The following is a 20,673-nucleotide window of genomic DNA, read 5'->3' on the forward strand; positions in this document are numbered from 1 at the left end:
GAAAAATATTATTATAATGTAAAAAATTAATTGTTATTTATCACACTTTTATCTATAATAATAAAAAGATTATGAAATGTTTATGCAAATATTAATTACTTTGCAATGAACCTGTATAATGTATGTGTAATGTATGTATTTAACCCATGATATGGAAAAATGATGACATATGTTAAAATTGCTGTCAATTGTTATATTTTAAAGAAATACAATCAAAATATATTAATTCTTTGTATAAATTTTAAATATTCTCAATCAAAATTAATTATGTAAAAACTATTTACAGTGTAACTGAAATTTAAATTATAAGAAAAATAATTAAATTTCATTCACTTTAATAGAAATTGATATAGAAAATATGCAAAGTTATATTTTTAATTAGCTATGAAGTTCACATTACAAATTAAAAAAATCTACTTATAAAATACTTCAAAAATTATAACTGATTTAAATTACAAATTTAATTCGATGTAATTTAATTTAAGTTGTTTTAATTTTTAGTTTATAAAATTCGTATTTATTAAACATAAAAATCTTATTGCTATTAATGTTCTATTATTCTTGAGTAGTAATCAAATTACTAAAAAAATAATACTTGTTACAGTCCAATCTTAATTACATAATAAATATTCTAAAATATATTTGTCCACGTATTTGTTTTTGTATAAATTTTAAATCTTTAATTGCAATTGTAAATTCTATTAATATATTTTGTATTTTAAAAGCAGTAATTTTGAAAAATATTTACTTAATATAAAGATTCATATATATATATATATGTGTATTTGGTATACTATGTTATTAGACGAGCATATTTTATTTTTATGCCTATTGGTTATTTGGAATGTCGCATGAATTGTTATAAAAAATTATTCTTATTTATAGAAATTGAGAAATTTTTTTTCATTTATAGTTCAATATATGAAAAGTAATCAAAACATCAAATATATAAATTTGGTTACAGGCTGTGTTTACAATTATATATATTTCCTAATATCAAGCCGTATAAATTACAAAATGAATATATAAATTATTAATTTATTATTCTACTCTTGTTAATGATAAAACTACATCAATAACTTATAATAAATACTCAAACATTTTATTTCTTTATTTTCATTCTTTTTTAAAAAACGTATATAAGCATAGCAATATAAAATGGGTTATAAATGATATAAAGAATAATATATATGTATATTAATTTGTGAATGAATTAATTTTTATAGCAGTTTGAATTGGAAGAAATTTTATTTATGTATATCAATTTCGCCTATGTACTGATATATGTTCAATTTGCATAAGCAAATAGCAGATTTTCCATAGAATAGAATTATTTTTCACTTCATTTGCGTAGACAACAGTATTTTGTTTTTCGTTGTACTTTTCTAGATTCAATCGTTTACATTCCAAATTTATGATAATTATCGTAATCTAAAACTTTATTTCACCTTCATTTCTCATGGGATTTTTATAGTAGTTTTAATCATTTGTGATTATAAACAAACTTACCTTATTATTATTAATAAAATGCTTCCTACGTCCTAATCATCTCTCTAAACGACTACATTCATCAATTAATTTTAATGCATACATTATTTATGCATGTACGTATTTATTTATTTATATATTTATTATTTTTAATACAATTATATTTTAATTACAATTGTATCACATTGTAAATTAGCACATTATAAATTAACAATTGTAAATTTATAAAAATATTCTATTAAAAAACTCATGATAAAATATTTAATATTTTGAGATAAATTTAGTATAAATTTTATAATTCAGATTTATGTAACTTAAATTTATTCGGTGTAAATCCACATACTCCGAGTCCCCGTACAGCAAAAACACAGCCACTGAATGGTTTTGATTTTTTTTCTTCCAGGCTTATATCTGCGCTTGCTGTAGTTATATATAAAATATCTAGAAATAATCCACCAAAGGCTACGCTTGTTACTCGTTGTGATGGAATTTCAATTGTTCGTAGTAATTTTCCGTGTCTAGGATCTATATTTAATACCTAAAAAGTAGGTATTTTTATACATATATGTTTGTAGATCCTATATATATGAATTTTTTATGTAAATACTTACACGACCTGCTCCATAATTAGCTACCCAAAGATTATTATCTTTATCGATAGTCATTCCATCTGGTACACCAGTTAAATTGTAGGCATCAAAATCAAATACAATTCTTGGATTTGCTATATTATAATTTTAAATATAAAATATAATAATTATGAAATTTAAATTAAATATAGTATATATATATATATATATATATATATATATATATATATATATATATATATATTGTTAATTAATAATATAATTAAATATATGTAATAAATCATAAGATATCATATAGTATAAATAAATAATAAAGAAATTTAAAAATAATATTAAGTAAGAATTAATAATTTTCAAAATTATTAATTATTTTTTTTAATGAAATTAATAAATTAAATTTGATTATAAATATGTACAACATTTTATGCAAATTACTTTAAAACAATTCTTGGTACATTGTATTATCATATCAGTAAAATGAACAATTTTTCAGAGTGATGAATGGATGTAATGTATTTCTAGTTCTTAATATATTGACATTTAATAAATATTTATTCTTTTCTCGCTGTAAGCTTATATTTTTATTTCATATTAAGCATATTTTTGTACATTTCACACATCATTCTTGCTGATGTGTTATTTTCTGTTCAAAGGAATAATGAAGATTTGCAGAAGTAATAAAAAAAAATAATAAAAAATAATTTTAATTGTGTAAGAGTAGTCAAATATGAAAACTTCAAATGTAAACAAGAAAGATACTAGTGTCATAGTCATTTTATCTTTCAAAGATTATTATTACTATTATTATTACGACTAGTAACTCGAGATACGCAATATAATTATATGTTGCATATATATTGTAATTTTTTAGATTCTACAATTTTTGTGTCATTTTTCACTCATTCATTATATTATCAAATTTAATATCACTATGTGGCAACATATACCGTTTATAAGTTTATAAAAATATGTTATAATATGTGTATAATAATAATATGTGAAAATAGATACAATTTTTAGGAGTATGGATTATAAGTATTTTTTCCTAATCTGATAATAAATAATACGATAAGATTTTATACGTTATAATTTATTGGTGCAATTTCACTCATCATAAACGATACTGAATCGAATGAATTTTAATTTTAAAAGATTTAAAAATATTATCTCATAAATTTATTCTAAATAATGCTGAAGATATTTCAAATTATCTTATGACGAATTATTTAATTACCTGAAGAAAGTCCAGCTTAAAAGTATTTTTATATTATTTAAAAAATAAATTGAAATATATTACTAATTATTAAAATGGTATAATCATAAGAATTAAAACGCACATTTAAATTATTTCATATATAAACTTCGATTATTTAATAAAAATTATTCAAAAAATTTTGTAGTTTTAAGAAAATACCTAATAAATCAATAAGATTGTGTTGGGTGAAGAGTTAAAATAATATGGTAAATTAATTAATAATGAAAAGATTAAAAAAATACCATTAATATAAGTTAATATGATAAAGGTGTAAATAAAATATAACATATTTAATTAATTGAAACTTACATATAGTTCCATTATATATATCGTATTCAAATGCTGTTATTTTTCGTGTAGGTGAATCTATATAATACATTATATTGTACTCAATATTCCATGCTATTCCATTACTTATTGAAACTGGTGATAAATGTTTTTTTGGAACAAGGTGTTGATCGATACTATATAAAGATCCACGATTGGGCGTAACTTGAGAATTTATTTCCTTTCCCATTGTTCCTAGAAAATAAACACTTTGATTAAACTGGGTTTTATTCAATGTATTAAAATATTTTGTTCACAACTGAGAAAATATTAATTTGATCAATATAAATAGAAGAAATATTAATCTGTAAACAATTCTAAGGAATAATTTTTAAATTTATATAAATATTTTAATGGTAGTTACTACTGTGATTAGAATAATACACTCGCTTAAGGTATGGATTTTTAAAGAGAGCGAGAGTAGTAAATCCAATAATGAACAATACACAAATATTTGTCAAATTTATTTTTAATGACATAACATTAATGAGAGCCTAAATACCTGAAATAACATAAATACCTTTGGAAGCTTTTATTATATCCTAAATAGATCGAGATAGGCATACTACAAGCTATGATGGCTTAACCTTTTATGTTTTATTCTAGTTCTTGTGTAACATAGTTATTAAAACATTATTTGTTTACTAAATATTTTTTGGGCACATAAATGAAATCAATGTAAATCAAATATATTAATTACGATAATTTTATAAATTAGCAGCAGATTTAATATAATAAGAAATTGTATTAATTTGAGAGAATTTTATGGATAATATAATACTAATAGACTTATAAACTAGAAACTTTACAAATTTTTAATTTTAGCTTTGCTTTATATTTCGTTTAATAATACCACCCTTTATTTGTACTTCATTATTTTTATATTATTGTTCGATTATTAAGAGTTTGTTTTATGGCTCGGACTGCCAATTCAATAGTTCAGTGAATTAGTCTCTCGTCATGATGACTGATAAGGAAACAACGGGTGAAAGGGATGAAATTAAGTACAGTATATTATTATTGTGTTAAGATATTGTTTATTGTTGTTGTCATTTATTATAATATTGCAGTTTTGATTGCTCCAGGTGAGAGAAGGGAAATTATTCTATTACTGTGGTGAGGTTATTTCTTCACGGTGATGGTGATGTCGTTAATGCTATGGAGATTACTGTGGATCTTGAATGTCGGTTTCGTGCTGATGTCGTAAGGATCAGCACGTGTAGTCGATCATGCTCATGAATGAGCATGAGAAGATGGTGGTTGAAATCAAGTATGCTTGGTAGAAAGAATGATCATTCTCAGTAGAGTGTAAAAAAGTCTTGATGGAAATTGCTACGTAATCAATTATGCCTCTAGTTATGATGGGAGCAGTTGAAAAGTAGTCACACACAAGAATCATAAATGACAAGCCTTCGAGCTTTGAAGGAATTGATGAAAATGTATTTATAGTCGATTGTTCTATAAACTATTGTCTAGCCTTGAGAATGTAATTGACGTATTACGTCACTTGTGTCGACTGTTTGAGGGTCTGTACGGTGTTCGAGAGAGCGTACTCTTTGCCAATCGACTCATTCAAGAGAAGTTTTCTTAAAATAGATTTGCGCATGTGCCACTAGCTTAATTAAAGATAATATAAAGAGATATACCTTGTAAATTACCGACAAGGTATGTTAATTTGCTGCATGGCTGGTGTGCCCATTTTTTATTACGATTCCATTGGTTTTACTGTTAAATCACTAGCGGATCTTGCTAACTCTTTTTAATATGCACATGTATCTTTAGATTGGCTGCCGAACATGCGGCCACGTGTTGATGTCGCAGTATATACTAAATGACACCGAGTGGTAATTACACTTGAGTGAGCGCGAGGTAGAATTACAATGAGCCTATAAGCCTTTTGAATACGCGCGCGAAGCCGAAGGCTTGATCGTTCCGTGACGGCTCTGCTGAAGATACTGACCGATCCATGGCGGTTCTGCTGAGGGCAGACCGAGACCCGTGCCATGACTTCTACTGGTAGAGGGTTAGATCGGTTCACTATGGTCGGTTCACTGCGGTCAGGTTACGGCAAGATGTTAGCTGCAAGCGCAATTCAGCGAAAGTGGTTCGGCAAGAGATGTTTAGCAAGAGAGCTCTTTAGCAAGAAAGCCAGGCGCGCCGCGTGCCTGCCTTGCATATCCACGTGGTGACTCACTTATCTGGCAATAAGGCATCGTTGTTGCTGCACTGGAATATTACATGAGGCGCAGAAAGAAAAATCTAGATATTTCGAGAATTCGACGTAAGAAAAAATAAGGCGTAATAACTTTAGAGAATTCCGGGCGATGTTATTACCTGAAGACCATATAAACATTGCGGGTCATTTAAAACCAAAACATAACAAGAATTAAAAAATTCTCGTCCAGAGTATTTACACAAATCTGAGATCTAAAGGGCTGGCAATGCCGACAATCGGCGGTCTTGGAACTGGCTTCAACCTCGAACAATTATTTACTAACCTTTTTTTACCACGAATTAAGATTCTTTATATAATAAATTTTTGTTTTATTTATATTTGTTTGTAATTGGTTATTTATTGAAATAAAAAAAAAATTGTAAAAAATGTGTTATGTAATTATATTTGAAATATTTTAATGTTAGTTGAATATTATTCTTCCACTAAATTCGTATAAAAATTAAAGTTTGTAATAAATGCATATGTTATGTTTGTATATAAACGTGATCCAAAAAAATTACTGGAAAATATAAACATTTTAAAATATCAGAAAACTTTCAAACTTTTAGAATAGCTGAGAATACTAAATAGATCATTAAATAGGTAACCATTAAAGTATAATATAATAGTTATAAGAAAGATCCAACAATTTTGAAAATAATGAAAAAAAATTTGTATAATTAGAATTCTACATGACATTTTAAAGTATAAAACCAATATGTTAATGCCAGGAAGTCAGCAGAAGATTTATATAATCCATATATATAACGAGATACACAAGTTAAAATTCAAGCAATCTATTAACAGTATTGACGATCGTACAATGAAAGTATAAAACAAATAATTTACTATAACTACGAAGTATCTTATCTTATATGCAAGGGGAAAACAAAAATTTGTTCCTGTCATTCTGTTCGGAATTTAACCATTAATCAAGGTCGCTCTCAAGTTACGAGACCTCTGCATGGCGGGCGGTTTTCCCTTGGCAAAATGGTATGTAACGAACCAAGATGGTAACATCGCAATAAACACGGATCATAATCTGACCACCTCAATTACGTTCGACGATTGGTTTACCAAAATCCTTAGATTACGGTGGTCTCCTCAACAGGACACATTTACGTTCACGACAGGAAAGGCGTTGGTTCAAGTTGATAACCTTACGAAACGCCTCGTATTATCTGAAGTGGCCCAGATATTTTACCCATTAGGTTCTGTGTCACCTATCACAATCAAGGCAAAAAATATTCATGCAGGAGCTGTAGCTGCATAAGCTCCAATGGGAGGAGACACTGCCATCGTAGTTTTCTGCACGATGGCTGATTATTTGAAGAGATCTCGTCAACTTGACTGACATTACAATACCACGGTTGCTCAACATAAAGGGCACCTCACACTTAGAGCTGCATGGGTTTTCTGATGCATCCTAATTAGCAATGTCGGCAACCATATACATACCAGTGCATGAATTAAATAAAATTATGACTGCATTAGTGTGTTCCAATACTAAAGTAGCACCCCTCAAGCCAAGCGCAATACCAAGATTGAAGCTAGCTGCAGCACTATTCCTATCGAAACTCATAAGTACGTCCGAGCCGCGTTGAAAATGGGCGTCGAGACAATACATCTTTGGACAGACTCGCGAGTAACCGTCACATGGATAAAGTTCCATCCATCAAGATGGAAAAAATATGTAAGAAACAGGGTTTCCATCATTCAAGACCTTACTCCAAACGCACACTGGAGATATATCCCTGGAACATTGAATCCAGCAGACTGCGCCTCACGAGGCATAACTACATCACAGTTTTAAAAACATCCATTGTGGTGAACCGGACTACAATTGATGAAATCAGCAGAATCATTGACCATGCCAACTAACGCTAAATAAAAAAAAAATGTCAACAAGAGGCACGATCCGGTACATTATTAGTAATGGTACCCAAAACAAAATTCTGGGTATTATGGTCAGCTCATTATTTACACCAGCAACAGTCAATCTCTAAATGGCATCACTCGATGAATGACATCAATATTGGCTCGTTGGTACTTGTTACCGACCAACGTTTCTCACCGTGCAAGTGGCCTTTCGCTCGAGTTATCGACATATGTCCTGACAAGAATGGACTAACCAGAGAGGTCACATTAAAAACAGCTTCGACAGCCATGGTAAGACCAATATATAAACTGGCAGTGCTATCAATCCCTGACGAAGGAAACAATCGTAAAGAAAATTGATGGTGGCGGGCGGAATGTTCGAAATTGGAGCATTTTCCAAGATTTTGGCTCTCAGAAAGGTATAAGTTTTCTAACTCTCGAATTTTTTAAGCATTTGATTCCGAGAATTCTAAAGCCTTACTTTTGAATGTCGTACAATTTTTATCTGGTCTCAGTATAGCAACGACGGTTGGAATTCTTCAACCTTCTAAAGCTTTGCTTTTCTGGAGTTCTCGTAACTTCTAAAACTTTAGTCTTGCACATCATGCAAGATTTTCCGCACAGCAACACTTACGCATTGTTGCAAATTAAGTAAGCTGCCGCGTGGATATTTAAAAGAAGCACACCACGCTTAGGCGCTCATTGTAATTTAGTTAGTCAGCTTATCAGTCATTTAAGCTATTCAGCCAGAGACAACCATAAGAAAGTCACTCAGTTACGCTAACGCAGTGAAGCTATTACAAGTAACACACATTCAATTATCAAGTGCGCTACAATTTATAAGCAGTCATGGGTGCTGACTGCATTACAACAAAGTATACGACTACAAGAAGCACGGTATCAAGGTATTCTTCATTACAAAGGTATGTCAATAGTCTTTTTTTCCAAATAACTATTCATCACAGGATCAAGCAAGACCACACGTCCTTTACACGAGTGTACGCAATTCTCTGCTAATCCTTACAACATTAGCAAATTGCACATTATATACACAACGAGGGGCATACTCCTTATCAAGGAGCATGCACAATCCATTGCTGATCCTTACAAGATCAGCAACAACTTCGTCACCATCAAGAAGTAACCCCATCATTGCGAAAAGACTGAGCTTACACTATCCAATGAAAGGTGAATTCAGCTCATTCCTAATATAATTGTTAATAAGCCATATGTTAACGAAGTCTGCACGTAATACATATTTCTACAGCCGTTCCACTTGACCCAAGCATCCGCTAGGGCGGATGGCCATTTATTATAAAGCTATCGAAATATTGGCAGTTCGAGCCAAAAAATTAACCAGTTTCCAACACATTATAATCATTTTAATTTTTCAATTTAATAATTTTATTTTAGTGTTTTAATTAAATTTTAATTTTAATTGTAATTGCTTTTTAATTTACTCATTAAAAAAAAATTCAAACATATTTAAGTAATGTAAGGAAGCTTAAAATATCATAGCTCAGTCTTTTAATAAATTAAGTATTTAAATATATATTAATACTAATTTTAACTATTTTGCATTTAATCTTAAATTATTTTAGTTGATTTATTTACACAATTACTTATAGTATTTATTATAGTATAAGTAACTAAAGTTTATTATTAAAATTTTTTTTATTATTCTAGTTACATAAATGTATAATAAAAATTAAAATGAATATAGAGTACTTTTTAAAGCTAAATAGTTAATAAATTAGATATATGGCATTATTGGGATACTTTTCATTATAGATTTGATTAAACAAACATTTAATCAGGAATTAAAAATCATTTGTTAAAAAGTTAACTGTAGGTAATAATAATATACAAGATGTAAATATAATCGTAGTTTATAATAAAACTTGAAGAGTAAATATATCCACACTAATTTCTCTGAAGGATGAATTATACATTACATAAATGTAATTTACATTATACTTTAGTACAATGTTAATAGATTATAACATTTGTAACTAACATTTCTACATCGGTGTATGGCGAATAAAATCCTTTCCCCCATTCAGGAAATAATCTAATAAATTAAAATTTTATTCAAATAAATATTTCATCATAATTAAATTTGATTAACAATTTCATTTATTAATGAAGTAAGTTGTTGGTGGATACCAGCAACTAACCGGTGCATTTGTAAGTTTTATTCTCAATCATCGGATTCGTTAAATCTCTCCTTATATAAATAGAATAATATTTAATTTTCAGATAGCGAAGAAACATTTTTCTATCATCTAAATTTTCTAATTCCGAGGTAAATAGTAGAAAATTAAATGGTCTCAATGACATATTACATAGTGATTGAGTAATCTGGTAAAAAACGACTAGTAGGTAAACCAAATATTATTCAATATAATATTTATTACATACGTAGAGTTTGTATGAAATAAAATTTTTACATATTCATTCAAATTTTATACAAATTTAATAATTTTTTAATTATATATTTTAATTTCTTATTTTATTGCAGCTGTTATTATTATTTTACTATTTTGTTAATTTTGACTTTATTTAGCATTTTTATAGTCAATGAAATATATCTTTATTTATCTTTATTTTAGTTACACATTTTTTAACGATTTAAATATAATTATAAATATTTTGAATTGGATTTTTCATGCATATAAATTTTATATTTATTTCACTAAAAAGCTGAAACAATTAGAAGATTATTTAACTATGATTTAATTATTATTATTATTATTTAATTATAATTATTATTATTTAACTATATTTACGATAATTTTTCAACTTGAATTGATCTAGATGATATATCAAATATGATTACTGAAAGAGCATATTTTTGTAATGGGCGTTTAAGGACCGATTTAATCAATTACTTTTTGATCAATTACTAATTGAAATCTAAAATATTAAAGAACCAAGAAAACTATGTATTGACTACAAAAAATACAATAATAAAGGATAAGTCACAATGATATTACCTTTAAATGCAAAACATAGATCTATAAATGCAAAAATCGGATAAAACTGTCTCAAAAACTATCTTGAAACCATCTAGAGTTATAAAATTAAGCGCATATGTGTTTTTTGATGGAATAGAGTATATATATAATTGCCTTATTTAGACCCTTTAATAGTTAATTAATATTGTAGGAGGCTTTTTCAAATATAAATTCAAGAATGTATTGATTGTTAAAAAATATATATGTATGATGAATCTCCTCCCTCTTTATTTCTCTTTGCATTTTTTCCCCACTTATAAGGCAGATATTGAATATTTAATTTCTTTTTTATAGAATTATATATTTTCCTGTAGTATTAAGTTACGTGTATTCATTATATATGTGTATTATGTATAAAATTAAAATATATAATTAACTTTTACTATGTATGTCAAAGTAGATATATATTATACATAGAATAAGTTTAATGTTTTCAAATTATTTTAATATGCCAAAATCGTGTTATAAAACAATGAATATTAAAATAATTTTTAAAAATAATATGTAAGTATAAGTGTATAAAGGTGAATTAATGGGGTACCAACTTTTTTAGAATGTGTAAGCATATGTGTACAACATCTATCGCTTTCTTCGGAAGCGGCTATAAATACAATAAGATTTTCATTCCTATCTAAAAATCTATATTTTATACATTCTTACAAAAGAGAAAATTCTTCAAAATTCATAATTCAAATAATTATTACTAATATTAAAAATACCAAAATTTATTTTACTCTATTTATCGTTCTTAAAATACGTACCTCCCCAAAATCTACCATGTGAATCAATTTTTGCATCATTCAATCTGGTATCGGAGCGATCAATGTCAATTGTAGCTAATGTATTTATAATCGATGGAATTTTATCACTATTATCATTCCACTTGATAAGTGTTACATTTTTTCCAATTCCAATAATAAAATTATCGATGCTATTTTCAACACCAATTATAAAAGTGATAGGTCCATTACCTGTATTTTTAGATTATTAAACAAAGTAATTAGAAATATGATTAATATTATTATTATTAGATTATTAATTTAAGAATTCACTTGAATTAAACAATATAAATACTATATATAGTAATAACTCTGAATATAGGTAATAACATTCTTAAATTTTGGGTAACAAATAGAAAGAATAAAGGGTGAAAACTAGATTAGTGCTTAAAAATTTATATTGATATACAAAGTAAATTTTAAATTAATATTTTAAATTAAAATTCTAAATTAATATTCTAAAGTAATATTTATAAAGCATTGTAGTAAATATTAAAGTTAAAAGCCTTTTAAATAATATAGGCACTTCTTTTGTAGTAATACATTGTACGTATAAATAAAGATTGTTGGTAACTACAGTTCTCCAAGCAAATATATTATATACTATTAAAAATAATTATTTACAATAATGTATTAGAATAATTGCTTAATTATATAATAAAATTTTCACTTAAATTATACTGTATTAACTTAATAGAATCGAAAGTGTTTAAGTTTAGTTAAATTGTGAAGTTATATTTGAAAATATAACTCAAAATATAATTCATATATATCATCACTTCAATAGCTACGTATAATTTATTATAATAAATTCATGAAGTCATTAGATTTACGAAAATATCTTGAATTATTTTAATAGAAATATAAACTCTATAACTCTTTTCATTATGTTTTCAGGAAAAAAATTATACAGTAACATTTATGAAAACATTATAATACGAAATAAATTAATGAGATTGTGTTAAAAATTTTTCATTTTTAATCATTTACTGATATGTAATATATTGAAATATTTAATTACTTATTACTCATATTGTATAGTAAATGCAAATGTTGTATCTATTGTGTTTCTTCGTCACATTATTCTTACTTATATTTAATTATGGTTTTTTCATTTTGGAACTATTTTCAATTAATCGCGATTTCTATGTATGAATAAAGATGGTAATGTAATAAGTAACGTTTTTGAGCGTTGGAACTAATATCAATGAATTTTGATACTTGATCTAATGACACTTGGATATTTTGAGTGTATATGAAGTTTAAAAATTATGATTATTAAAATATCTTGTTTCGAAATTTTTATTTTTCACGATAATTACATGATTATAGATATTCAAATTAATCTTTAGAAATTCTATTTTCTTTCGATTAACGTTTAAAAAATTGACTGATTCGTGATTGATGGTTAGTCTTAATATAAATGCTCAAGTACCGGGGACTTCGTCACAGCAAGGTTTCATAACTTTTTGCACTTTTTTCGTTTAAAGAAAAGTAAGGAGCAAAAGGATATGTAACAAAATATAAGGTTTTTTATTTCATTATTCAATGTGACTAGTTTTTTTTATTAATATTTCTATAATACTATATAACCATAACATTAGTGTAATGATAAGTATCTACAGAAAATTTCAGTGAGTAAGAAAATAAATAAGGATAATAAATAAGGAATAGTTATAGTAGATCTACAAAAATCAATGTGGAGCTTCGATTTATTAGCTGAAACGTTGATATATGCAATAACCATTAAAAAAATTACTGTATAAAGTATATTTGAATAAAATCATAATCATGTTGGTTGAAAGCTAAACGCTGCATCTAAGCATTCATATAATGTTTTATTAAATAATAGATTTTTTTTTTTTGGAAATATTATATAAGTATTAAAAATTTTTCTTTAAAATGAAATGATAGTATTTTAACTATTTAAAAGTATAATGACAGACAAATTATTTAAAATTTAAAATATATAATTTATAGTTAGTTATCAATTGTGTATTATATTGATACATACCGACAGAAGCTGAAACAGTTTGTTCAGAATTTGGATCATAACTATATATTTTTTCGCCAATTATATCTACAAAATACAGTTTCTGCAACTCTGAACTCCAGAACGGACCTTCTCCTAAAAGAAGTGGTGGACTAACTACCGAAATAGTGAAATCTGATGTTGCATTCATTATTTCATTTGGATTTTCTTGAATTCTAAAAAATATATTTTATAAATATTTAATTATAACATATTAAATATTTATGTAAATAAAGATTATTTATTTATAAATTAGTATTGTTTCTCCTTCTTTTTATATTGACATTTTTATTATTTTGAAAATTCCTCAATAAGAATAAATAAATGTGAATTACTGTGGATTTATATACATTTTACTCCATGTATATCATAGATAAGTGTAGGGATTTATTTTTAATAAGAGTTAATAATAATAATATTTAAATTTTCAAAAGATTTGAGAATGCATTTGTGTAGAATAAGGTATCAATAAGTAATTAATTTTTATTTAATGTTCCGTCAAAGAAGTGAAACATAAACTTGCTGTTAAGGCTTCGCATAGAGAATAAACAAGAAAAAATTGATGTTCACTGATCCATAGCTCAAAACGTCTCTATATATATTTCAGAAGAATATATTTAACATTTTAAAATAATTTAAAAAATATTACATGTATAAATTATTTTAAAGCTTACAACTTTATACATTCAAGAAAAAAATATTTCTAATTATTAACAAATAAATAAACTTAAGGGAATAATACATGTATGTTTAAATTTCTTTTTTTTTAATATTAAAATATTAGAAATATTTGTATATATACTCTATTAATATGTATATTAAATGATAATAAAAATAATAAAATTTATAAATATAATTATCTTTAATGAAATTAAAAGTTTTATATGAAATAATAATTTTTATTCAAGGCAGATTGATATTATCATAAATATTTATTACTTTCATTTATTTTTTTTATTTTTGTTTTTTCTAAGCTTCAAATATTTTAAACAATGCAGATCTTAATATGCTTTGAGACTCTCGATAAAATTTAATATTTTAAGTATAATGAGTCAAAAATATATATATAATAGAAAATAATAGTAATATAAAAAGTATATATTTGTTTAAATACAAAATTGTGTATATAATATATTAAAAAAATAGATGAGATGAACAGATGTCAAAATTAATTTGGAATACCAAACGAAATTTCTCAAACGTCTTTAAAATATTTTCGAAATTTTTTGAGTTTTGCAGAATAGGCATAATTGTAATCGTTTAAATCGTATTTATCAAAGAATTTTGTTATTATTGCCTAAATTTTTAATTGGCGATTAATCTTTTAAATGAAAATATCCGAATGTAATATAAATTAAAACTGCTTTAATATATTTCATGGAAAATAAAAATTTATTTCACTTTATCTAATGAAAAAAAATACTATTATTCTTTCAAGAAAAATCTATTTATTATATTTTTTATTTGTTCTTTACTTTCTGTTCTTTTATCTAATCTAAAATTCAATATCAAATTTATATATTATGTAATTATTTTTTAATTGTAAATTATATTTGAAATAAAAAATTGAAATTTATACATTAATCATATTTATTAAAATTTTTTTACATAACATATACATCATTCTTAAATGTACATTGCTTTGATAAATTTTTATATAAAAATTATTATTTATATATATCTATACTTAGGTGTTTATATACACATGAAAAACAATTTATTTACCTTATCATGGATGCTGTGTCGAAAATTATAATAAGCGTAAAAATCCAGAATCCTAAAATTTTAACAGTAACAATATTCATATTGCTATAAGATCAAGACACCTTTACTTCTGCAATACAAAAATCAAACTGAGGGAAAACCTTCTTGAGAGTGTTTCCTGTTTTCTAATTTATATAATATCATTACTCAATCTCTACTATTATATTTTACAGAGTATTTAAAATTTTCAAGAATCGTACGAAAGATTATATTTTATTTTAAAGCTTCAATTTTTTAATTATTTGTAGATAGTATACTTTTCATTCTTTATATAAGCATATAATAAACAACAATTATAATTACATATTTATTGTAATTTAACATATTTAATATATTACAAATATATAATGAATCAAATAATCAGTAGATTTTTACAATCGATTTTATTAAAACCTTATGATACAATAACTATATTAAAAGTAATTTTAAAATGTGTATATTGGAACTATCCGAGTTTGCATTTGCAGGAGTATAATAAATATAAATACAAATTCGAAATTCAATTTTGATAAATATCGAAGTATGTATTTATTATTATAAGGACTCGTTTAGACACTTCGTGTCCGAGGATTATGTGAGAAACAAAATTAATGAATTTACTTGCGCTCGATTTTTTTTACTCATGCAATCATCGAAAAAGTAAAATTGAAAAATTGTCATATGTATATAAAACAATTATAGAAAGTTTCTGAAACTCAAAACAAGTTAATTAAATTATTTTATAATGTAGTTTTATATCAAAACTAATTGTATAAGTATATTTTTGTTAATATCTTGTATAATAAATTGAGGAAAAAATTTAATAATTTGAAATATTTATTTTCAAGTCATAGACAGAGATATTTAAATAATCTTTGTTATTAATTTTAGTAATATTTATGTGTAATTTAAATTATATTATTATATTATTATATTATTATATTAAACATAAATTACATATACGTAATTGCTTAATTTTTTAATTAAGGCAGTTTCAAATCTTTCATTTTTATAAATGCACTTGATTTCTAATGTTTCCATTCAAAGTTTTTCATGAAAATTTATATTTTTCACTATTTTATAATAATAAACAATCGATTTGTAAAAATTAAATTAACAAATGTCTCATAATTTTGTAAATCTTTTAATAGATTATAAATAATATATAAATTAAAAAACAAATAATTTTTCAGAAAATCGTTTCCAAAATAATATGCTTCATATTCAATTAATTTTCTTACTTGCGTGAAGATTTGTCAAATAATAAAAAGAAAAGTATTTGAATTAATTATCACTTGTTATTATTAATTCGTATTTTCCTAACTCTATAGTTAAAATAAACTTAAACGTATGGTTATTGCAAATAAAGTCGTTTTTTCTTTAATAAATATATTTAATTGAAATTTTTTGCTAATCATGAAAATTTTATAAGATCACTTTATAAAAACTAATAATTCGAATTTTCGTTATTGTTAAATTATCATGGTTTAATGCTTAATACGTAGAAAAATCCGCTTTAATAACGATGTAGAAAATTATTATACAAAATTATAAATAAATTCCTTAACTGAATATTAAATTATTTTGTAATTTATTGTAAAAATGAATAAATTTATTATTTTTTTATGAACAAAATTATTTAAAAAACTATAAAAAATATGTTAATGATTATTAAATTTCTGTAATAATATTATCATATATAATCAATAAAGAAATTTGTTTATTAAAATTTATTTACCTTTTCTCTTAACATCACACCAAAAATTGAATATACACTGAATACAATTCATATAATTTATACTATATATAAGTTGAATAAACACTCAAACGATATTTTTAAAGATAAAGAAGAATATGTGAGAATGTAGATCAAATTAATCATGCCCTTGAAAGAGTATTGTGTAAGTGAAAGTATGATTACGTTCGAACGTATTAATGCATTTGATTTTTCCAGAATTTGTAAAAACATTTTATTTAATTTAAAACGATTATTTTTAATTCTATTTCACAATTCAAATTAATACTTAATAACATATACAATTTCAAAATTATTTACGATGAATTATAAAAAGTAAATATTCAGAAAAATTGTATGTAAATCATAAATTGTATGTAATCATAGAAAATTAAAGAATACTTAAATATATTTTACTAACATACAAGAATAGTTAAAAACATTGAATAAAAATTAAAAAATTAAACTATTAAACACCTTCATATAACATTATTTTTACTTAATTAGAATCAAGAAATGAATATTTTGTTCTTATAATATTATAGTAATTTATTGTATACAATTTTATTTACATTACATACATACAATTTATTGTTACAATTTATTATATGTAACAATAGAAAATAAAAAAAATTTAATTTCTCTTTCAGATAATATTTTGATTTATATGTATTGTGCTTTGATTACCATGATTTCGATAGTGTTTACTTTATGTCAACGTGTGAAGCACAATAATAATTTATATTCCGCTTATTTAGATGGACTACTAGCAAACAGGTCGTTATTATAAATGTAGAAACAATAGTACAATATAACATCGATGTTAATTGTTTTATACTGTCCAGTAACGTATAATAGTCAAGAAATATAGAGAGTGTAATTACTTGCATATGTAAATTAAGGTCTATACATATGAACTCTTATTAGCGTGCCTGATATGAAATTCCAGTTTCAATAATGTTTTCAATAATAAAGCTATTAACATTAAAATAAAAATACATATACATGAAAATAACACTAATAAATTCTAATAATATAAAATTTTTTTAATTTCGTGAGAAATAAATATTCTTAATATATTTTTAAAATATAGATTAAAATAAAAATTTGAAATCGAGTTTAAAAATTATACTTTTTACTTTTAATTTTATTTTACAGACATTTAAGTTTTTAATAAATATTTTGAATATAATAAATATTTTGACCCCTAAATTATTTATTATATTATTTAATATTCTAATTGATATTGAATATAATATTTGATATTTTTATACTCTTTTTCGATAAATAATAAATTTTTAAAGTTAATGTTTATTGGTACAATCTACAAAAGTCCATATTTGAATTGTGTAAATTTTTAATAACCAATAAGCTTAGATCTCCATTATTAATTTAAACTTTATCACTATTTTTGTATTAAGAAAATCGTTTCATGTTTTAGGAACATTATTAAGAATTATTAATTTTAAATAGATGGTATATGTTTAACGTATAATTTTAGATAATTTAATTGCGGAAAAACATTTGAAATCTTCAAATAAATATATCCATTTTCGAGGTTAAAAAATCTATACATTATTCTATCTATATCTTATATAAATATAAATATCTATAAATAAGGACTAATTATTATTTTATATATTAATTGAAGTTGTATTACATTTTTAATAACTATACCCTTATATAACTATAGAATAAAAGTAAGTAATTAGAAAAAAGTTCCAATGATAAGAAAATGAAATACAATAATCATGTTGTTCATAGTAATTAAATACAAATAGTATGAAAAGAAATAAACTAGAATAATAATAATAATTTTATTAATTGTTCATTAGTATATTTTGGAGTAAATATAATTACACTAATTTTTCAATTTAAAAATATTAAAAATATTATATACGAGAATTTAATATTATGAATTATATAATTAAACATTTATTTTTAGGTACTTGAAAAATCTATATTTTAAATAGAAAACAATATAAATTAATATATTTTTAATTAGACAGAAATAATATAAACATATTTAACCAATTAGGTTAATTTTACGGCTTATTAAGTAGATAATAATTATATCATAATAACGTTAATGCTATATTAAATTTCTATAAAATCAATATTTTTAATCTAAAATCTATTTGGGGATTTTTGTAAATAGGTTTATGGATTTTTAAATATTATTTTATATTTTATAAATGGATCCTGCCGTGTTTTAAGCCTTACCAAAATTGTGAAACATATAATCTTCAATTTTTTCAATCTTCAATCTCTTCTTATTTTAAATAAAATTTTATTTCATTTTCCTTTGTACCTTAATTAATATTTTAAAATAAATTTCGATTTTATTATAAGTTAGATATGAATTACATTCATCTAAGTCTAAATGGGATTTTGAAAATACTTGTAGATTCTACAGAGTATTCCTATTTTTGATAAAAATTTTCATATATTTATATATATATTTTTATTTAGGATATATAAGATTATATATATATATATATATATATATATATATATATGTATATATAATAAATATTATGTAGGTCTTTCAAATTTGTTTTTGTTTGTGCTTTTGTATTAACGGTTTGTTAAATAATATTTCCTAAAATATATTAATTTCGTTATATTAAATTTAATAAATTTAGTTAATTTTGGGTTAAGTACATTAAAATATATAATAATATATTATATTCTTATAAATTATTAGATTTTTATGTATGTTACAATTATACATTTTTTCTGTAACATTAAAATTGTAATTTATTTTTTATTAATAATAATATAATTATATTACATAACAAATAATATATTTATATAAATAAAGTAAATGTATATAAAACATTATGAAGTAATTAGAATTAAAATAAATTTCAGTAGTTATACTTAGATTTTAATATAACCATACTATTTTTTATCTAATAAATTAATTTATACATTTTCTTTGTTTAAATTATTTTTAAACTTAAGATACAAATATAATAATTTTTTAAATTTTATTCTGTAAGAAATAAAATTATATATCTTTTATGATAACGTTCCATCATAAATTTGTTAATAGTCAATTTAATAGTTATTTTATTTAAAAATTTATTTTCCATTAAATGAGGACAGTTATAGTCGTGTATAATCTATTCGAAAATTATATATCATTACATCGTGTAATATAATATATATTTTGTATGTAATTTTTCTTTAATCAATTTTAGTATGTATATACTCTTATTTTTAAAATTCTTGAACTTAGGCCTTTCAAAATATCTGCACAACGTTTTTAATTTTTTTTTTATTAATGTATTAATTATCAAATTTAATATATTCATTACTAACCCATTTTTTAGTGAAATTCTTTTAACTTTAAAACTATTTCAATTAGTTTAAATTGTAAAATAATATTGAAAATATATTATATAGCTAAATACAACTATTGAAAAATATAGTAATAATAAACTCTACATATTTAAGTAATATACTTTGATATTATGTTTGATATATGTTATGCTTCTTTGGTACATTTATATTAGAGAGAGTGATATTAGATTCCTTGGAATGATGTTAGATTCCAGTAATTATTAGTCCATTTTTTTCACATTCTTTAATGACAAAAAAATTATTTT

At 23.6% G+C, this 20,673-nt stretch overlaps 1 protein-coding gene across 3 annotated transcripts; it reads right to left on the reverse strand.

The window, feature by feature from the left end:
• Positions 1 to 1,751: 1,751 nt before the first annotated feature.
• LOC105363405 (regucalcin) lies at positions 1,752 to 17,906 on the reverse strand. 3 transcript variants are annotated; one of them, XM_011501082.1, is made up of 7 exons: positions 17,747 to 17,906; positions 15,307 to 15,415; positions 13,564 to 13,757; positions 11,532 to 11,741; positions 3,643 to 3,855; positions 2,100 to 2,212; positions 1,752 to 2,026 (listed from the first exon to the last, which is right to left on the reverse strand). In XM_011501082.1, exons 2-7 carry the CDS (start codon positions 15,384 to 15,386, stop codon positions 1,781 to 1,783), a joined length of 1,056 nt encoding a protein of 351 aa, XP_011499384.1. In that variant the 5' UTR covers positions 15,387 to 15,415; positions 17,747 to 17,906; the 3' UTR covers positions 1,752 to 1,780. The 3 variants fall into 3 exon arrangements, with proteins under 3 accessions (XP_011499384.1, XP_011499385.1, XP_011499386.1); XM_011501083.1 differs by having other exon boundaries at positions 15,307 to 15,358; positions 17,747 to 17,905; XM_011501084.1 differs by lacking the exon at positions 11,532 to 11,741.
• Between the last annotated feature and the right edge of the window lie 2,767 nt (positions 17,907 to 20,673).

Source organism: Ceratosolen solmsi, unplaced genomic scaffold, assembly GCF_000503995.2.
Source record: "Ceratosolen solmsi marchali unplaced genomic scaffold, CerSol_1.0 scaffold57, whole genome shotgun sequence".
Taxonomy (NCBI): Eukaryota; Metazoa; Arthropoda; class Insecta; order Hymenoptera; family Agaonidae; genus Ceratosolen; species Ceratosolen solmsi.

Bases quoted from the DNA above. Each gene is read 5' to 3' on its own strand.
- LOC105363405 (XM_011501082.1), bottom strand. From the start codon at position 15,386: ATGAATATTGTTACTGTTAAAATTTTAGGATTCTGGATTTTTACGCTT. The intron at 3,856-11,531 runs GTACGTATTTTA...TTTATTTTCTAG, and splicing joins ACATGGTAGATTTTGGGGAG to GAACAATGGGAAAGGAAATA. The intron at 2,213-3,642 runs GTAAGTTTCAAT...ATTATAATATAG, and splicing joins TATATATAATGGAACTATAT to CAAATCCAAGAATTGTATTT.